At 32.2% G+C, this 20,658-nt stretch overlaps 1 protein-coding gene across 4 annotated transcripts in view; it reads right to left on the reverse strand.

Moving 5' to 3' along the window:
• Window positions 1-6,383: 6,383 nt before the first annotated feature.
• The window catches only part of LOC111053702, a 33,457-nt gene continuing 19,182 nt past the window's right edge, over window positions 6,384-20,658 (reverse strand). For 2 of the 4 annotated variants that reach the window (XM_022340620.2, XM_039431773.1), the window contains exons 4-9: window positions 18,314-18,570; window positions 16,498-17,025; window positions 14,715-14,883; window positions 13,664-13,768; window positions 10,662-10,736; window positions 6,384-9,145 (exon numbers count right to left, since the gene is read on the reverse strand). In XM_022340620.2, coding sequence (XP_022196312.2) covers window positions 8,942-9,145; window positions 10,662-10,736; window positions 13,664-13,768; window positions 14,715-14,883; window positions 16,498-17,025; window positions 18,314-18,570 — 1,338 coding nt within the window. In that variant the 3' untranslated portion in view covers window positions 6,384-8,941. The remainder of the gene's footprint in view (window positions 9,146-10,661; window positions 10,737-13,663; window positions 13,769-14,714; window positions 14,884-16,497; window positions 17,026-18,313; window positions 18,571-20,658) is intronic. The other 2 variants (XM_022340621.2, XM_039431788.1) reach the window with 1 other exon arrangement.

Raw genomic sequence — 20,658 nt, forward strand, 5'->3', positions numbered from 1 at the left:
CCAATCGATACTAAGATTTAATGATGTATTGGAAAATCTATATGATTCTGTGAGGTTTTCAAGTATTATGTCTTCTTCAGTTTTCTATACTATAATAAAGGAAAGAACTGGCTTATACACGTAAGGAATAGGGAATTATGTTTGACGCATCATCACGTCTGAAATATACTCAACTGATTAATTTGAAATTTTGCATATAGATTCTTAACTAACCGAGGATGGTTATTTACTTATTATGCCTATTTTCAGTTCTTCAAGATTTCATTACGTCAAGTTTTCAATTTGTCATGCTTCCAGTTGTTTTATAGAAGCAGCTGAACATTTCTTTTAGAAGGGACATTAGATGATAGGTATGATTGGAGATCCTACTGATTTTCTGTCGCATCAAAACCGCACCGATTTCTCAAACCGTTCAAAAGTTATTCTCATTCAAAGATACTGATAAATCATGCATCTATGCATCATCTTTACTATAATAATGGAAAGAGCTGGCTCATACACGTACGTGATGTAGGAAAATTATGTTTGACACATCATCACGTCTGAACTACTGGACTGATTGATTTGAAATTTTGCATAAAGATTCTTCATTAACCGAGAATGGTTATATCGAATTCCTTATTACGAGTTTCGAATTTTTTATTACGTCAAGTTTTCATTTTGCAAAGTTTTAAAATAGACCTTTGCGAAGCACGGGTTATATACTAGTGCAAAATATAAGAGAAATACTTGCTTTAACAAGCGACCTGAAGCAATCAGAAATATTGAAATCCAAATAATTTGGTAGCAGGTAAGACCAGATGTACAAGCACTCTCACATATAATATATTCTATAGGAGCTGCAAGGCTATATGGATTGTAATATAGGTTGCCTTACGACTGAAAGCACCCTTCAAGAAGCAGAATGTGATTTAATAGCTCGATAAAGATTTCAGCCATTCTAATAGGCGGGCGGGCGGTCGGCAGAGCCGAAAGTCCTCAGCTGAGTTAGATTACGCGTTGGGTTGCCTTCGTAAATCACCAGCTAAACCTCTTACCGTCGCTCTACAACCTCTACAAAGTCCCCCCCCCATTCACTCCTTAAATCAAATTTCTGTTTGTGTACATCGTCCGTCTCCAAATTAATAATCATTACAGGCGTTTTAAATTTCACTCGATGCAGTGTCCACTCAAATCGTGCCTCATTCAATGTACAAAACATAGTTCTATAACTCACTAGCGCTCAGTATTATAAACACATAAATTTCATTCTTTTCCATTCTGTTCAACAAGTTCTATAAAGTATATTATCCGGTAATAGCTTTTTCCAATAAATTCGTCAATCAAGTGAATTTATTTCTTTAATCTTACTTATTAGGCAACAAACCGAAAATTAGAATACAGGTAACGGACCAAATATCTGAACACCAACCAATATTATAAACAGTTGAGTATCCATGAATGGAGTTTGAGATTATGAGATATGCTGTGACCACAACAGAGAGTAATATTCTATGATATAGAGAATACCTCATTGATACTGAATTAGTAATAATAAATTGGTATAAATTTTTGGTATATTTATATTGATATAGAAGACCTCGATTTAATCATAATATTATACCAAAACTTGAAGAAAAAAATATCAATCATTCAAGACGAAGAGAACAAGAATTAAGAATAAACTTTTGTTTGTAAAAATTTGGGAGAAGACAGTTTTTGGCTATGCCTGTTGTCTTCTCCAAATCATATTATATTTATTATAAATATGATTTGATATTGTCATTGAAATAAATAAATAAATATCAATTGGACACATTATCGATATAGGAAATTCAACCCAATTAGAGCATTAGTTGTGAAGAATGAAGTATAGTATGAATCTAATAATAATTCATTTCAATAATGAAAATAATATCCCCAATTCAGAATATTAGTTGAAAAAATTAGGAGACAACTAAAAAAATGACTCTATGGATGTCACTGTTTATTTATGTATTTATTGAAAAGAACAAACAATACAATAGTAGGAAAAAACGTTGTCACGTTATTTTGTTTTTATCAATGATATTTATTGTGTGTGAGGTTCTCATTCACGAGTCTTTGATGTCTCTAACTGGACAAGTTTTTAGAAACAATGCAAAATGATTTTTTATTTTCCTGTCTTTCCTGAGAGTTTCCCATAGATACATGGGTGTCATTTCTCTTGGCAGATCCTAATGTATGTAAAAAGCAGCAATCTTAAAGTATTTTCACCCACTGGAATTCAGATGCATGCAGAGAAACACAAAGTACGATTCCATCATCACAACAAAGTCAAGTCAATTCAGCTGCTGGACAATTAGGCTAAGGATTAATGAGGAAGCTTGAAAGAAGTCATTTGAACTATCCGTCGTGAGATAGAATTTGGGCAAGAGAATAGAGAACGATACTCTGTGATGAAAGTGTTTAGTTCAGTATTCAAAATCAGAATCTTATTAGTTTTCAATAGTGAGCAGGGGTTCATTGTTGAAAATGTGATGTGTACTTCTTTGTACATTCAAAAAATAGAAAGATTTCACCCTATTTTGGAAACTATATTATCTTATCACGATAATAATTTTTAGAGATTAGATGAAGAAATCCAATTTCTTATCATAGTTCTACATAGAGATAATACATTGTGAGTTCATGTAGGCCTATATAATCTTCCAGTCTGCGAGAAAATTTGCTCAGTTGAATTCAATCCTATGTTGGGAGTATTTCTATCACGGGTCACGGGATATATTGATCAAGATCGTTACAACCAAAAACAGTGAACAGTGGATGCTACCCTCATCTTCATTTGTGATAGTGCAAACATCCTGCGATGCCAATATTATGATAGTTGAAATGGATACAGGAAACGATCTGGAGTGATTTGTCATGCTTTATCTGTGAATTCTTTATTTCGATAAGAAAATTTTCAACTTGGTCACTATTAGAAATAATTGAATAACAGAATAGTTGAGATTACAGAAGGTGTTGAGTAACTATCCTGGATATTCATATCCTCACTTATCCTAGCAAAAAGACTCGGAATATAATCACTTTCAACTAACAGTATGAATTTTAAAGTAGACTATTATGATAGTGTATAAAAAATATCAAGTTTTTTTGTAAATATAGTTCATATTCATAATGACAAATTTGGAACACAAGGCGAAGACAATCAACTTTCAAAATTGCACCATAATGTAAATAATCAAATAAAAACTGGTGCAATTCAAAACTGTACGTTGCTGATGGGTTTCTGGCTTAAATTTTTCTCTGACTATTAGCAGCAGAGTAGCAATATAACTAATAGCATACCCTATATCAATAAATTTACCGTTTATTTATCTATCGACCTGATTCCCGTGAGATGTAGCCTACATTTCAAAGATGACATTCATACGACATTTCATCATTATTGATAATAATTTCACCTGTCATTATTATTATCACCAATTACTATCGATAAAATTACCTTATTATTTATATATATATAATATGTTTTTTTAATCTCGAAATTTTATACTATAAGTTTCGTGAGGAGTGACAGTAGGGTAAATGGCTAATAGTATTAGTTACCCTTGCGATAGTATTTTTACTGTCTTTGCAGAACCTGTGAAATTGAAGACTTAAAACCCTTGCGATTTGGTTAGAGTAGAAATTCATCAAAAGTCAAAAGGAATAACTCCTAATACGATAATTTAATAGTGAGACTAGAGAGAAGCTCTCCTCTTCAAGATATTGTGTCGATTAAATTGTAATCACACGAGATAATAGTGACAGGTTCTACTATTTGATCTGAAACTCCTACCGTCAGTTGAATTGGATCGGAGATAGACAGGGAGATAAGTTTTTAGTAGCAGTTGGATCAAAGAAATTCATAAAGACATGAGTAATCGGCTTAGCATTTCAAAGTGATTGCTCCGATTTAAAAAGTTGACTCGCCTAAATCTATTCTGTCAAAGCTACAACTAAAATGATAGTTAACTTAAAGAAGACGAAGATTGATGATCGTTGATCAATGAACACTAATGCAACAGTGACACTTCTTGTTTATTTGTTGGATAAGGGATAAATATTGGTAATGCTCTCTTGCTAATAATGGAAGTATGGATAATAAGGTGCGTACAGATATACGCGCCGCGAACATGAGCAATTCACTTTTAATCAGCTGATGCCAAGCTTCTTATATCTGTATCTTACCGTTTCTGTAAAAATAGCTGTTAGAAATAACTATTTTGGTCAGCTGATTAAAAGTGAATTGCTCATGTTCGTGGCGCGTATCTGTACGCACCTTTAGATAGGTGTTATAATATGTGACCAAAATCATAGTCACATAGCCAAGTCCAAGTAGAGTCACATAGTGCAGGGGTCGGAGGATTTTGTCCGCTATTTCATCTTCCAGCAATTGATTTTATAATAACCTACCATAGACATAGACTATTACATTCTTTTTCTAAATATGAATACTTTCGGAAATTCTTTTTTTCAATAAATAATTCAGGGTTTCAGATTATAATTTATAAATTATTAAAACAATCAATACCGGTATATAAAACTATTATGAAAAATAGTTTTCAAATCTACTTCTGGATTTTGAGCATTTATAAAAGCCTATTTTGAATATAGTTCTCAAACGTAGTTCTGAATGTTGAGCATTTTCTCTCTTGATCGTATATTTCATTATTTATTCATTCAATCATAGTGGAGTAAGTGATTCTATTAGTGTAGTCATGGAGGGTTGAGCCCAACTCCCGACCATGAGGCAGTAGGGGCACCAACAATCCACGATGCGAAATTATTCAAGAATTGAATTTGAGCTAAAATGCTCAATACATCAATTGATTCCTGGACGTTGAGAATTCAAAAACTAGTAAAAATACAAGTATCTATGCAATATGCTTCCTATTACAATCATATTAGCAATCAATCCTATTTCAATGGTGCGTAAATCGAATATGAATCTTAATATTTTAATGAGAGTTGGAATATTCAATTCAGAATGGATAAGGAAGTTATTAATTAGGTAATGATATGATTCACTTATTACATGATGGATCACTTAAATAATTTTTTTATTCTATTGGAAGTTATTAGTTTCCTGGTATATGCATGGAAGAATGAAGAAAAAGAATATCTATCCACTTAGTGCTTGAGCACTGCCTCTCTAAACAGAGGTAGGTAGTGGCTTGTAGAAGATTGCTTGTCTGATAAAAGTTGGCCAAGTGCCTTGCTATGCCATCTACTGGAACACAAGAAAACTATGACAAAATAGTAGTCGTCCTTTAGTTGACCGAGCGTAGTGGGGTCTATATTTCAACTCAACCGAATTTTTCTTTATCCTAATAAATTGTTATCAAAAAAGATATATTTTCTTGATGGATATATTTTTGAGACAGAATTGATCATTATTAATGCCACGTCCTCACATAAAATAGATTAATTCTATTAATATTAGCCTATTGTATTGTATACTTCTAAAATTTGTACTTTTGTTAACTTCATTATTTTGTGATTGTAGATTTATGTCTGTAAAATTATTTGGCAAATAAAAATTTCAATTTCAAAATTATTATCATTGATATTAGTGAAGGAACATAAACCTACGTTTGGACCTAGGCCTACATTTCTTCGGAAAGGCAACAGTTTGGACGGGGTTTTTTGGTCGTTTTCTAATAATGTAATGTAGGCCTATAATCTATTCTAATACTAATTAGGTTATGATACACAGATAATATTATGATACTAATTCTAATACTAATTAGGTTATGATACACAGATCATATTATGATCATGACTGGTTTTTTTGATCGTTTTCTAATAATGTAATGTAGGCCTATAATCTATTCTAATACTAATTAGGTTATGATACACAGATAATATTATGATACTAATTCTAATACTAATTAGGTTATGATACACAGATCATATTATGATCATGACTGGTTTTTTTGGTCGTTTTCTAATCATGTAATGTAAGCCTATAATCTATTCTAATACTAATTAGGTTATGATATACAGATCATATTACGATACTAATTAGTATTAGAATAGAAAATTAATATTAAATCAGAAGATATATCTCGATAACTTGTAGCCCACTATTAGAAGGCACAAAGCAGTTGTGGAAAAGGAAGCGTGACAAGTATGCACTCCAATGGAATTCGCTGACATTGAAGCGAGAATCTCACTACAGAGAAATATATTTTGAGCATTCACCATAGACGACAACTAGGCCTACTCCACTACTGTAAGTAGATCACTTCTTTCCATAATCATTTTTCAAGGAGCGACAGCAGATAAGCCTGGCATGATAAACTGAGAAATAGGAATGAAACATGAAAAGGAAGATTTCTACACTTATCAGTGAGAAAAAGGAGAGAGACAAGTCGTTTATTGCACTGAATGAAAATTTATTTCAAGGTAACATCAATACAATTTCACACACAAATCGAAACAGTGAAACATCACAAGTTCATCCTAGACTAAAAGATAAGATCACACGTGGAACCATAAACCCGATATTTCAATAAAATTTTTGGTTTAAAATTGAAGGATACTCATGTAGTATAAATGAGGAATCGAAGTAAATTTATCACAATCAAAATGTATAATACAATATTTACAATGTTGTTTGTAGCAAATAAATAGGAAAGCACAACCCTTTTCTCTACAAGTAGTTTACATTATCACCAGTACAGTCTTCGATCTAGGATAGTCATTATCACAATAAGTAGATGCTGTTATTGCAAAATAGGATTGCAAAGAATATCAGTGTTGCAGCTACTGAAAGTATAACGTCGCAATTTGAAAATCGCAAAAACAAAAATATTTAATATTTTTGTACAGCGTACAATATAACATTCTTATTAAATAAGAAGACTAAGAAATTGTCAAAAACCACAGATTATATTGATAGTTAAAAAGACCGCTTCCGGTTGTTACACCATTGTCAATCTCTGATAAACTCAGATAAACTCTCTGAATTCCATTTTGATTGTGATTCTGATAAACTCAGAGATTGACAATGGTGTAACAACCGAAACCGGTTTTTCCAACTATCAATAAAATCTGTGGTTTTTGACAATTTCTTAGTCTATTTATTTAATATGGATAATTACCACAATATCAACTTCTCAACTACAAAAAGTGAATATAACATTCCGTGAATATTTTTCAATAGTTACATAAGTATGATAATATAACTTACACGTTCAATTGCATTATGGGTAATCCATTAGCGACCGTGAATATGGCTATTCTATCTAAAAGATTTCCTTATATTCATAGTTGATAATTGAATAATGATTAAAATTGTACATAGAGATGTTTTTTTTATAAAAAAAAGTATTTCATTCAATTATTATCATTGGAAAACCTTTGTGGTTTCAAATATTTAATACAACCCACAGTGTTTGCATCGACTTCAGTGTAAGTTAGACGTTTTAGAACAACGATGAATAAAAAAAGTAATATTCTCAAGACGCGATCTGGAATTGAAATATATTATGTTTATATTACGAATACTGAATTAGTATAAAGATAAAACCTGAGAACAGGAAAACTCAATAGCACATGATACATTATAACATAGAATCATGTTTGATATCAGAAGATCTTCAAAATATAATTTGCAACATTGATAGAGTATTATCGAAAAACTATAGATAAAACTCGAATAATTATTTTAAAAGCTGCCTTGAAGTGGTTTCAATTGAGCATTACTTAAGTCTTGACACCTGTATTCAAAATAATTCGATCGCTGCAACAAAATTTAGTTGCACGCACAATATTATCATAAAATTTCAACTTATAAATTCAGCTCTCTTTACAGATTCATGAGATATGAATCAAAGTAATCAATTTGAACGATACATAGCTACTAAGTCTTTTATCATAGTCAGCTACAATATAAGAGCTTCAATGATCTTAGTAAATTCACTGTATTTAATTGAAACAGTTATAATATTTTACACGTATGAACAGCACCATTTATCAGAGACCCATCTTTGAGAACATTTCATCTCAGTTATAGCAGCAAGTCATCTTCATTCAACGTTAAATAATTGACAGGATGGAATTCTTCAAGGCTAAGATTCAATTACTTTAATTTTGGACTTACTTTAGAATCAGACTTTTCCAAGGTTGGTAAAGCGTTTATTTTAAGAGCATTAACAAAACTCATTTCAGAGCATTTCAATTCCATTTTCAACTTCATTACAATTACAATGATAAATGAAACATATAGTCATAGTCTTAAATTAAAAGAGTTGTTCTGACAGTCAAAATATTAAACATATAAATAAACTGTAAATATTATGTATTGAAAATGCAATAGCAATTTCAAGAGAATGATAATAATTATCTTCTTGAATGAAACTTCAATTACCGTAAACTACAATACCATGATAGATATATGTATTCAAAAACTACAATTACATTATTAATAGTCATTATTAATTATGTAATAAAAGAGCAATGGTTCATTCAACTCCAATAATTCCCTCATATGGAATGCTTGTCATGCTTGGAGCAAAAAGCTGAATTGCTTTAGAAATTCAATAAAATTATAACTTCAATACCTACTGGGAGAATCTTCCATTACTACCTGTAATAAAAAACATTGCAAATGATCCGATATAATAAAAGTTTGAATTTAACTTATTGCATTGTTTGATTTCAGTTGCCTGTTGATTACTTTTGAAATGTCCAAATGAAGAGATAGAGTCTCTCCAATAAACTAGATGAAAAAGATTTTAAATTTAATGGCGAATATGTTCAAATCAAAACACCAAGTTTTTTTCTCAAAATCAAAATACTTCTGGTTGTGATTGAGTATTATCACTCTTAAGTGAATTGATTACCATATATTATTTTCTACAACCTCAATGTGAGAGTATTCAAAAACCGAATAATAATATTTTTGGTGTTAAAAGTGTAGAATACTTGACTACCTCCACAGAAAAGCTTTTTCAATGTTCATTTTTTCATTATCAGTGAAGCCTAAAATACTTTCAATCGCCGAAAGGTGTCGCTGTGAGTTTTCTCTGTCGGTGAGGAAGTAGTAAACAGCCGATTTGAGAAAGTTGAGAGTGATTTCCGGGTCTTGTTGTGACACACTCTGTCTCGATTCCTGCAGTCTGCGATAGTTGGCCTGCAATAAAAAATATCATTGTGAGATATGATTTAGCTGTTATAAAATGATACAGAGTTGCCCAAAGGTCTGACAATCTAAACTTTAATTCCAACATAATTTTCAAAACTTTCCACCATCATGAAGCGTAGTCACATAACCTACATGGGTAGCGAGTGACTCTTGGGCCACTCTGTATAAAGTTCAATTTTTTGACTGGAAATTATTTGGAAGTGGAGATCTGACCATTTTCAGACTTTATCAGAACAGAAAAATTCGGGAGTGGAGTAGCTCAAGGTTAGCATTATTTCATTCTTTTCCAATAATTTTGATAATTATTAATAGTAGTTATTTTTAATCCGTTGAATAAAGAATAAATAATTATGTGGTTTAGAAGTAACAATAACATCATTAACTAACAACACTAAACATCATTATAAAATTTACAGAGAAAATAAAAACCAGGAAAATGATTCCTGAATGACTATAACAATTCATTTGATTATGGTATTACAACTTGTTTTTCATTTACAACACTTCATTCCAGAGTAGATAGTGGAATTGAACCATTAATTCATGGATATCATGAGAAATATTAATTCACTTTCCAACTCTTGCAGTGGTTCTACCTGATATATTTTTAGAGATTCTAAAGAAATATATTTGATAAGAGAAATGTAAAATAAATTCATTAAATATTAATGATTTAGATAATAATGTGTGTGAGAATGAATCAAGCAAGAATAATTTTTAAAAATTCTGATATTATAGTAAAGAAATACATGACCAAGCAATTAATATTGTATCCATAATAAATTTCTACACTATAATTATTCAAAATTTCGTTCAGAACAAAAAACCTTCAACATTATCATTGAAGCTAAACTTGACATCATGCACTAATTTTCCGTGATATCTAGAATTAGTCTATTACTACATTTTGCTAATTAATATATCTTCCATTTAGTATTCTAGTAATGTTAAATAAATGATTAGTTAGAGGACATAATATATCAAGAAAGTGGAGAAGTTAAACTGAGAGGAAGACAATTTGGAATGATAGAAAGATCCCTTAATAGAATGCAGAGATAAAATGTAATTGGATTGATCATTCACATAATAGATACTACCTATATCAAACTAATATGTTCCAATAATAAAGTGTAAAGGGAATAAATGAATTCGATAGAGTTTCAGATATGTGATGAACATGAGTTAAGTGACCGCTCATATTATGTGCCCTGGAATGATTTTCTAGAAAATAGAAAAGAATAATTTTAAATATAAAATCGAAAATAGAAAAATTATCACGAATGAAATGATTATAAATATAAAAGTAAACAAAATTAAACCACTAGCAATAGAACTAAGCTGTAGACATAAGACTCAAGTATAAGGTTTATCATACAGTGAATTTAATGAAAATAACACACCAATAGTAAACAACCGAAACAGCAAAGAAGATAAGAGAGTGCAAACGCAAAACAGAGATTTTTGGTGAACAACAAAATCCCATGCAATCATTTCCAGTACTGACCTTCCTGACAAGATTCCAGAGGGATATAGCTTCCTTTGCACTAAGTAAATTCTGAGAGGACACGAAATCCTTATCCTACAGGACAGCATGATCCCCACAAAACATTCGTGTTAGTAAATGAGTCATGTTTAGATGGAGAAGACAAACACATACCACAAGCACATACACATTATATTATCAAGCAGTACGTTGGACGAGATAGTTCACACGAAGTGTCAGTTGTGCGTTATTTGAGGATGATTCAGTTAGTTTGTTACTGAGTTTGATGAGTCGATGAATGGTTCGATATGTCTAGCATACACGCCTAAATTGATGATTCTATTATCAATAAATCACTCAATTTCACGTAAGAAGCTTAATTTTCAGTTTTTCTTCAATTTTTGATATTTTACTACATGAGCCTCATACAACAATACTTGTACTCATCCACCTTTGTTTTCAAGGATTTTTTTCATGACTTACTATATTTTTTCATTACAAAGATGACTTTCCTCATGACGATCCTCAACAATGAAACAAGAGTGAACAGTCAATGATATTTATTTTCACTTCTACTGATAAACCTTGGCAAAATTGTTTCAGGTGGCAAATGAGATAGCATATCTCACTGCCAGAATACGTACGTAGTGATTACTTTAATATTATAATTTATTACTTTATAAAATAATTACTTTATTCTCCTAAAAAATATCATTTTCATTACAAAACAATTTTTCCATATTATATTCTACCTTCACAAATATGAGTTTAATATTTTGAAATAAAGATCCTCGACAATGGAACAAAAGTAGACATTCAATAATATTTGTTTTTACCTTCACTGATAAACTTTGGAAAAACTTGTTTGTGGTGGCAAATGAGATTGCATTGCATACCTCACTGTCAGAATACGTATGTAGTGATAACTTCAATTATTATAATTTATTTCGGATATCTGTGATAATTACTTTGCTATTTTACTAAAGATCATCTTCATATCCACTGGTTGCAATGTAAAAGTGACTATTGGGGTAAGCGGGTAACTCAGGGTAATTGATAATTCGTATCATTAGAGTTTGTAATCTTATGTGCTCCAATCATATTACAGCACTTTGCACAAAATCCGGTTAAATTTTAAGCGTGATTAATTCCACGAGAACCAATCAGAGAAGCCGTCTTTGAAAAGACTTTTGGAATTAATCACGCTTAAAATTTAACCGGATTTTGTGCAACCGGGCCTTAGTCTTCATTACAATCAACTTAAGGCATCACTTATACAAATAATTGACGAATTTCTATCTATTATCAGCTATAATGTTAGGATAACATAAGGATTACGACAAAGTAAAGATTGGGCACGAATAATTATAATTCAACATCAATCAACTTAGTATTTCTTGGTATATCTGAACATCTTGTAGCATCATTCAAGTCTTCATCATCTTAATAGCGCTTTTCCAAATATTCAGTGATTTGGAAAATAGTGGATGAGTGCGCTATATTCACAGTATGACTACTTGTGAGAATTATAACTAATAAATATTGATTGATAAAAATACTAAACTATTCCTACTTTTAATCAATTACGATTATCTTTATTTGCTTCAGTCTTTAGTTGTAGCTCACTCACTTTTGGAACAAATCTAGGAAGAAATTCAATCAAAAATTTTCATCTTATCTCACAAAATCTAATAGTATAAATAATTTTGGACTGAAAATTCTGTCATATTATATTTGAACAAATAGCTAACCTTATCTGAATTCGAGAGAAAATTATCTCAGTATTCGCCTCTTTTTTTCTTTCCCAATCAATTCAATGATAAGTGTTTGTACAAATCAAGAATGAAGAATAGAGATGTGAGCAAACAAATTATTAGGCTACTTTTAGTAGGCTACATAAAGTCGAATGTCAAAAGCTAGCTGTATGGCCAGAAGCCAGAACTGAGAACAATGAAGCACCAAAATAGAGAATATTTCATCACTGAAGAATAATGAATTTATCTAGTGCGTTGAATAGTTTACAAATACGAATTCATTCCATCTGATCCAATCTAAATTCATTAAATAAGAACATCGTCTATTTCATACAATGGTTGGTAATAATATATCAGTGTTAAGCTTTCGATGGAATTAACTGATCATATTACCTAATGTCATATATGACATGAATATTTATTTATTTATCATAGTAATAAACATTGGTATTTTGGAAAGTTGGAATGACTGACTGAAGCTTGGTTCAATTTTTCTATTAGAACATCCAAATAAGTTTATTATTTAATTTCGATTGATTTGATTTGTAAAGAACAATATTTATCAACGAACATTGTACAACTACAATTCATAACATGACTGGAACGTCCATTTCAATTCATCTAGCAATATGATAGTGAACTTGAAAAATAATTTTTTGGGGAGAAATAGAATTATAAAAAGTGCAAAGAAAAGAAGCAGAATAAAAGACGCGCAACAAGGAGAGCTGTGGTGGAAATTCCTAGACTATTCCTAGGAATAAAGCAGCACATGAACTGGGTCTGTCTGCAAAGCTACACTCAAGAATGAATATGGAAACGAAAATCAATAATCATAATTTGTAGAATTGGGGTGGTTTCTAAAACGGCAGTTATCGTTATCGTTATATATTTGAATAATGTGAAGTGCTGATAGGGTCAAAAGTATACACATTCCCACGTACTGTATTTAGAATTGATGAGAATTTCTTCAGATATGTATGAAATTGCCGCAGTTCCAGAAATTTATTTGCAAGGCCCGACAAGTTTACATTGAAAATTATTCTTTAATGTTCGTTTGTGATAATTAATTGAATAATTTCTATTAATCTATTGATTTTAGTGAACTTAATTGGATTTAAATGATTGTATTGTTAAATTAGATGACAGCTGATGAAGGTGAACAGTTTATGAGACACAAGAAGATGAAGTGATAAGGAGCGTGATATGCTGAAGCAAACATCTATGAGAAACACCTGTATAATTTAATTTGAAAATTGAAATCTGTATTACCTTGACATTTTCTAGATCCTTCTTTGTTAAGTTAAGCTCTTTGAGGAGTTTTTCATTTTCAGTCATGACGCTATTGCTACCAGCATCTCCGTTTCCTTGATGCATCTGGAAAATATGAAATAATAATATTTGAAACTTTGCAAACGATCATTTAAGAAAGCAATTTGATTAAAAAAATTTTCAGGATAATGTTTCCCCATATAACAGAGAATCGTTTTTATGTATGTTTGATAAGCTGAGAAATATTTAGATTGATTGTAAGCTACAATATATAACTTATTTAGTCCAATAATACAAGAATACAGATTTTCCACACATCAGACACAAATATTTTTCCAGGCTCTTGACTATTCATTCATTTTCAAATAGCGAGATCTTTAATAGAGATTGAATTTGGTAAATTACTGTAGAGAAAGATACCAGTAGAATTGGGTTACATACTTTCCTATCCATTAACTCTCATTACCCTAGTATAGTTTTATGACCAAAGCTTTTTATTCCGACTCACGTAAAATTTTTATGAGAACATAACTTAGATTATCACGAATGTGATACGTAAAGGTGCTTACAGATATACGCGCCGCGAACATGAGCAATTCACTTTTAATCAGATGACAATATCTGTATTTTTACAGAAACGGTAAGATACAGATATAAAAAGCTTGGCATCAGCTGATTAAAAGTGAATTGCTCATGTTCGCGGCGCGTATATCTGTACGCACCTTTACACTCTGTGATTTATGGAAATTTTCAAAGAAAGGCTTCCAATATATTATAACTATCCAATAAGAAAAATGTGAATTTTCCTATGCTAATACAAAACATCATCTAAAAGATACTATGTTTCAAATTCGAATTTATTCTGTGAATCAAACAGTTAAAATCACAAATGAATAGTATTACATCACAACATCACAATAAAATATATTCAGAAAACTTCTTCATGAATAAAAAAATTAAATAGAAAAAAGTTTGTTTGTTTGAGATACTTGAATACTTTTTGTTTTGTCTACAGTATAGTTTAAGCCAGGTGAGCTACGATTTCACTTACATCAGACTCAAGTTTGGCTGCTTCATGGCCTTTATTGTACATTTCAAGATAGATGGCTTTATGTTTCTCTTCAGATTCTTGGTGAGTTCGTTTGAGCTCTTCATTCTCAACTGACAGTGACTTAATTCGACTCTCAGCTTCCTCCAACTTGGGCCTAAGTTCACAGAACCTGTAACAGAATTCATAGTTGAGTAATAAAACACTTCATACAAGGAGTAGAGAATTGCTTGATGACTACGAGACTAAAAAACTATGAATTTCGAAGAATTTGGAAGGCCGTATCATTGAAGTGAGGTCTAAGATTCAAGTCGACGGTTTGGCATTTCTCTTAATGTTTAAATGTTTATATGTTTTATGTTGCGCATTAACGGCGAAACGCGGTAGTAGATTTTCATGAAATTTGACAGGTATGTTCCTTTTCAAATTGGGCGTCGACGTATATACAAGGTTTTTGGAAATTTTGCATTTAAAGGATGATATAAAAGGAAAAAGGAGCCTCCTTCATACGCCAATATTACCGTAAAATCAGACTATAGAATTATTCATCATAAATCAGCTGTCTAGTGACTACCGGTTCAAAAACTACCGTTCAAAAGACTACCCGTTCAAAAACATCGAACATCTTGAAAATTTATCTTTCCATCAACGTTAGTAGACAGTTGACTATAATACTACCCGTTAAATTACATCGACCATCTTGAAAATTGTATCTTTCCATCAACGTTGTAGACAGTTGCAGCCAGACCTGATAACAGCGCTCACACTCACATTCCGGGACGACACGTCACGGTACGATAGGACAGAAAGCTCTATATTTATTTAGGATTTTTTCTAGACATTTTAAATTGATAAATTATTTATTAATTTTTGAGAAAACTTAACAACAGGTCAATGTAACTTACTGAGCGCGAGGTCTACTGTTCACAGAACTACTAGTTTAGAGCAATTGATACTCCTTCAGTTGGATCATTCTACTTCATCGTATAGTGAGGTCCACGTTATAATGGCAGTGTTTGATTAGCAATGGTATTGCTATCCTTAGCCTATTTATCATTCAACAAAGCGGATAGTGCCACCTCTTCCTCGCTTTGCTTTGTTGCCAGATCGTCTTTTAACAATGTAGAATTAATAATTTATTAACAAAATATTTCATCTTAATTATGAAAACTCTTTATGAAATTATTGAAAAATATAATTTCTTGCTTAGTAAAATAAAATTGATTTTTTAAAGAGCATGAACACGTTAATATTACATCAATGAATCTGAATCAGCTACCGTCTATAGAAGGCATTGACAAGATAGAGGATCAGCAACGTTTTTCTCCCATCTTTCTCCACTGCCATTATAACGTGAATCTCGCTATAGGCCTGTCTATTAGGAATACATCTTTTAATACCTGTTTTAAATTCTGATTCTAGTGATAGCATGGTAACTACACATGACTGAAGAACAATTTTGTGAAAATGTATAATACCTTCAACAACTAGCGATTATTTTTCAAACTTATTACTTAACTTATCCATTGAATATAATATCGGACCAGAGGGTTCAGTGTAAGATATCCTGAAGAGAGGAATAACTTCAGTTCTGATTGAATGATTGAAAATCATGAGATCACCAATACTTAAAAATATGAGCCGCATCATCTTACAGCAAGACTTCTACTAATCTGACTAACCTTGATGTGAAGTAATTCTATTTTTCAGTTTGATCTCCTCCTTATAGTAAATCTGGAAAACAAGTTTCTAAAATTGAAACATTCATTATTTCCGAGAGTTTTACCTGTCATTCGCTTCCGTGATTCGCTGCAGTAGAGAATCCACTTTATCATTATGCCTTCCTTTCATTTCGCTGATTTCAGCGTTATGCCTCTCTTTCAGTTCGCTAAGTTCGGCATTAAGCCTTTCTCTAAGTTCGCTCAATCCGGCATTATGACTTTCTTTGAGCTGCACAAGTTCGGCACTGTGGTGTTCCTTGAACTTAACTAGTAGGTCATCATGAATATTTTTGAGGTGGTTGATTTCTAGACGATGTTTCTCGTTTACGTCCCTGAGCACATCCTCGTGATGGTGTTTTATCCTGTCAATGACGGCGGTTTGTGATGGGGCGGTGGCGGGTGGTGAGCTGTGCGGACTGTGCGGCCAGTCGCGGCTGCGATCGCGGTCGTGGTCGCGGCTACGATCGTGGCTACGATCTCGGTCATGGTCGCGGACGCAGCTTCCGCTGCTGCTGTTCAGGTCTTCGAAGTGGCCCGAGTCGACCAAAGACGCCGGAACGTCGGCGAGTACAGCGGCCGGTGATGGAGATACCCTGAAATTCAACAAATACACGCATAAGGACATACAATAAATTTTCAACAATAAATTTCCTGTTTATCCTACGAATTTGACTTATGATACATGAATTTGAACCTATGTTCTCTCTTTTTCCTGCCTTCTTCTCCATTTTTTTCCTTTTCCACTCCTCTTCCTACTTCATTCTTACTTTTATACCCTCTACTTGCCTATTACATGGGAAACCATAGTTGGCTAGGTATTTTTCCTCCTTTTTTTCCTTTTCAGCACACCCCACCATGAAGCCTGCTTTTGTATTTTATTAGAAACTTATTTTTTATTGTGATTTTTTGTATTTCGATTTCTTCTATGTATTTTGTGTTGAATTGAATAAAACTATTTGATTGATTGATTTGATGTAGTACGAGGAAATCCGATAATTTTGTCAAAATTTATGAGTGTTTGAAATTAGAGGTGTCTCCTAAGGTGTCATTATGCGCACCCCTCCACTAGAAAATACTGTAATGAAATGCATCTAACGGGTGATTCTCATAGAACATGACTTTATGAACTTATATAATTGTGCGAAATCTCAACGTGAGGACAATTAAGTTGGTGATGATGTTTGAAGCTAAAAATGAATTGTTTTTTAAAATACTTGGAGCATTGTTGTCAGGTGTACCTGGAAATCTATATGAGATAGTGCGCTCTACCTGGTCTCAGATTGTAGAGCACAAAATTATGCCATGAGGAATTTTGAGTTGTACATTTAATAAATGGTAACAATTGGAAGATATTGTTGATCAAAAACTAAGATTCATCAAGATTGTTTTTTCTCAAAAGTTTACTCATTTTTGGAAAAAATAACTCGGTACTCATTAGAAGTAGAGAGCTCCAAATGATTTCAATTTATTTGAAATTTCATAATATGAAAAAGACTTTCTCTGTCCGATGTCTGGAGTTAGCGAGAATAGCTAAGAACCGGAAAATGAACCGAAAATACGATGATTTGGGGCATTCTGTATTTAGCACAGGGAAATTTTGCATAAAAAAATTGGCTTATGGCATATCATATCATGGCTATATGACTATAATGACTTATCTTACATATCCGAACAATATATTAAAAAATCAGCAATATTGCAAGCACCAATGTATATAGTGTATTACAATGTATATGACTGTATTCAAAAATGAACTCCTGATACTGTTTTAGTCACTATATAGTGGGAGATACAGGCAAAATCTTGTGTTTTCAACGAAATTAATCTTGTTTGGGCGCAAACCAACCGGAAACTATCAATGTGTAAATGAATAATAGCTACCCATCAACAGCCGAAGGAGAGTTGCTTTGATCAGTGCCGTTGACACGCTGCTTGCTAAGCACAGGCGTGGAGGGAGTCGACAAATCATTGAATATTGACTTGTTGGGTGTAGATGGCGATGGCGACCCGTTCTGTTTGGCGGTCACATCGATTGTGGAGCCAGCCTTCACCAGTCGCAGTTCAACCACCTCCTTGGTCAGACGAAATATCTCCCTCTCCTTGTCAGTCAGCTCTGTTTGTTTGTCTTGAAGCAGTTGCTGTAACAGACAATATTCTATTTTTTATCAAAAAGACAAGATTTTAAAAAGACATCATTTTATTTTTATCAAAAAGTCAAGATTTCAAACAGATATAATTTTTTATCAAGAAGTCAAGATTTTAAACAGACATCATTTTATTTCTACCAAAAAGTCAAGATTTCTCAAGAGTTATGAGATACCTTATAGATAGTTCAATAATTGATATAAAGTCAAGATTTTAAACATACATCATTTTATTGCTATCAAAAAGTCAAGATTTCTCAAGAGTTATGAGATACCTAATAGATAGTTCAAGAGATAGTCCTCCTCCGCAAGTCAAGTTATAGATAGTTCAATAATTGATATAAGTCAAGATTTTTAACAGACAATATTCTATTTTCATCAACAAGTCAAGATTTCAAACAGACATAATTTTATTCTTATCATAAAGTCAAGATTTCTGAAGAGTTGTGAGTTACCTTATAGATAGCTCAACAATTGATATTAAGTCAAGATTTTAAACAGACAATATTCTATTTTTTATCAAAAAGTCAAGATTTTAAACAGACATCATTTTTTTATCAAGAAGTCAAGATTCATGCAGAGTTGTCAGATACTTTATGAATAGTTCAATAATTGACATAAAGTCAAGATTTTAAATAGACACTATTCTATTTTCATCAAAATGTCAGTATTTGTGAAGGGATTCGAGAGATTAAATAAATAGTTGACATTATTAGAGGGAATAATACCTATCTCCTTGTCAGTAAGCTATATTGTTTGTCTTGAAGCAGTTGCCATAACAAACAATATTTCATCAAATAGCCAATATTAATGAAGAGTTTTGTGATTCCTTATACATAGTTCAATAATTGACATTAAATTATTCAGGCTAAATCCACAGGGACAAAATGCTGTTAAAATTTGCCGCCTCAAGCTAGATTCCAACATATCAGTACTTGTCAGTGAACGAATTTGTTACAGTGGGAATATTATTTCCAACACTTCTAGTGAGACTATTTACACTCGCTTGGCCGATCTTAGTGGAAATAGTCCCATTAAAACTCACGAGAATTATATTTTCACTGTACCGGACACGTTCACTGATAGGTACTGATAGGTTCACTGATATGTGGGAATCCAGTTTTATTCAAAACTACATTCGGAAATCGAAATAGAAATTATTTCTGGAAAACAAAGCCGCTACAGAGTTTGCAAGATGATACATTTTTATAAGAAATTCCTATTATTTTCTTGTAACTTCTTGGGAGCGATTTTCCGGTACACAAATATGAATCCAAATTGAAGAACACGTGGAGAGTATACCATTTTCTTCTATTATGGCAATATTTTCGACTTTTATTGAAAAAATTTCGAAATATACAAAACCGTTCGTTCTTCAACGTTCATTAGATCAGCTCTAGAAGAAGTCAAACGAAAATGTACAACTACAGTCATTCTATAATATCATCAAATTTCAAGCTTCATTCTTGTAAATAGCAGCGTTTCACTGATAGTGGAGGTGAGGTGTAAAGGTGGGAATATTCATGGAAGGAGATTAACCACTATTTTACCACTACCTCCGTAAACAAAGCCATAGTGCTTTCGTGTGACGTCAGCACAGGTAGGGATCCTACACCAATAAAATCACTAGCTGATATAGATCAGCTGAAATCAACGAATTTTTATTGGTGGAGGAGCTGTGCTGACGTCTCACGAATGCACTACGGCTTTGTTTACGGAGGTAGTGATTTTACAGGGTTATCCCCGTGGATTAGATCACATCAGCTGGACATATAAAGTAGAACATCTTTTGTTCTGATATGTGTTAAAAGAATATGATCTTATTTTCTATGGAAAATCAGTAATCGTGCATGAAATAACTAGCATAACGAGACATAACAGTCAATTATCGGTGGGGTACTATTTGTTCCAACGAAAAGCGTAGAAAATGAAATTATGATGTGGCATTGATGAACAATTTTTCAAAAAAATGGGTAGTTGTGATTAAAGACACAAACAAAGATAAGTCCGCCTACAATACATGTTAGTTGATAAATTGGATTTCTCCGACACCTAATCTTTGGAATGGTTTGAATATATGAG

Source organism: Nilaparvata lugens, chromosome 1, assembly GCF_014356525.2.
Source record: "Nilaparvata lugens isolate BPH chromosome 1, ASM1435652v1, whole genome shotgun sequence".
NCBI classification, from domain to species: Eukaryota; Metazoa; Arthropoda; class Insecta; order Hemiptera; family Delphacidae; genus Nilaparvata; species Nilaparvata lugens.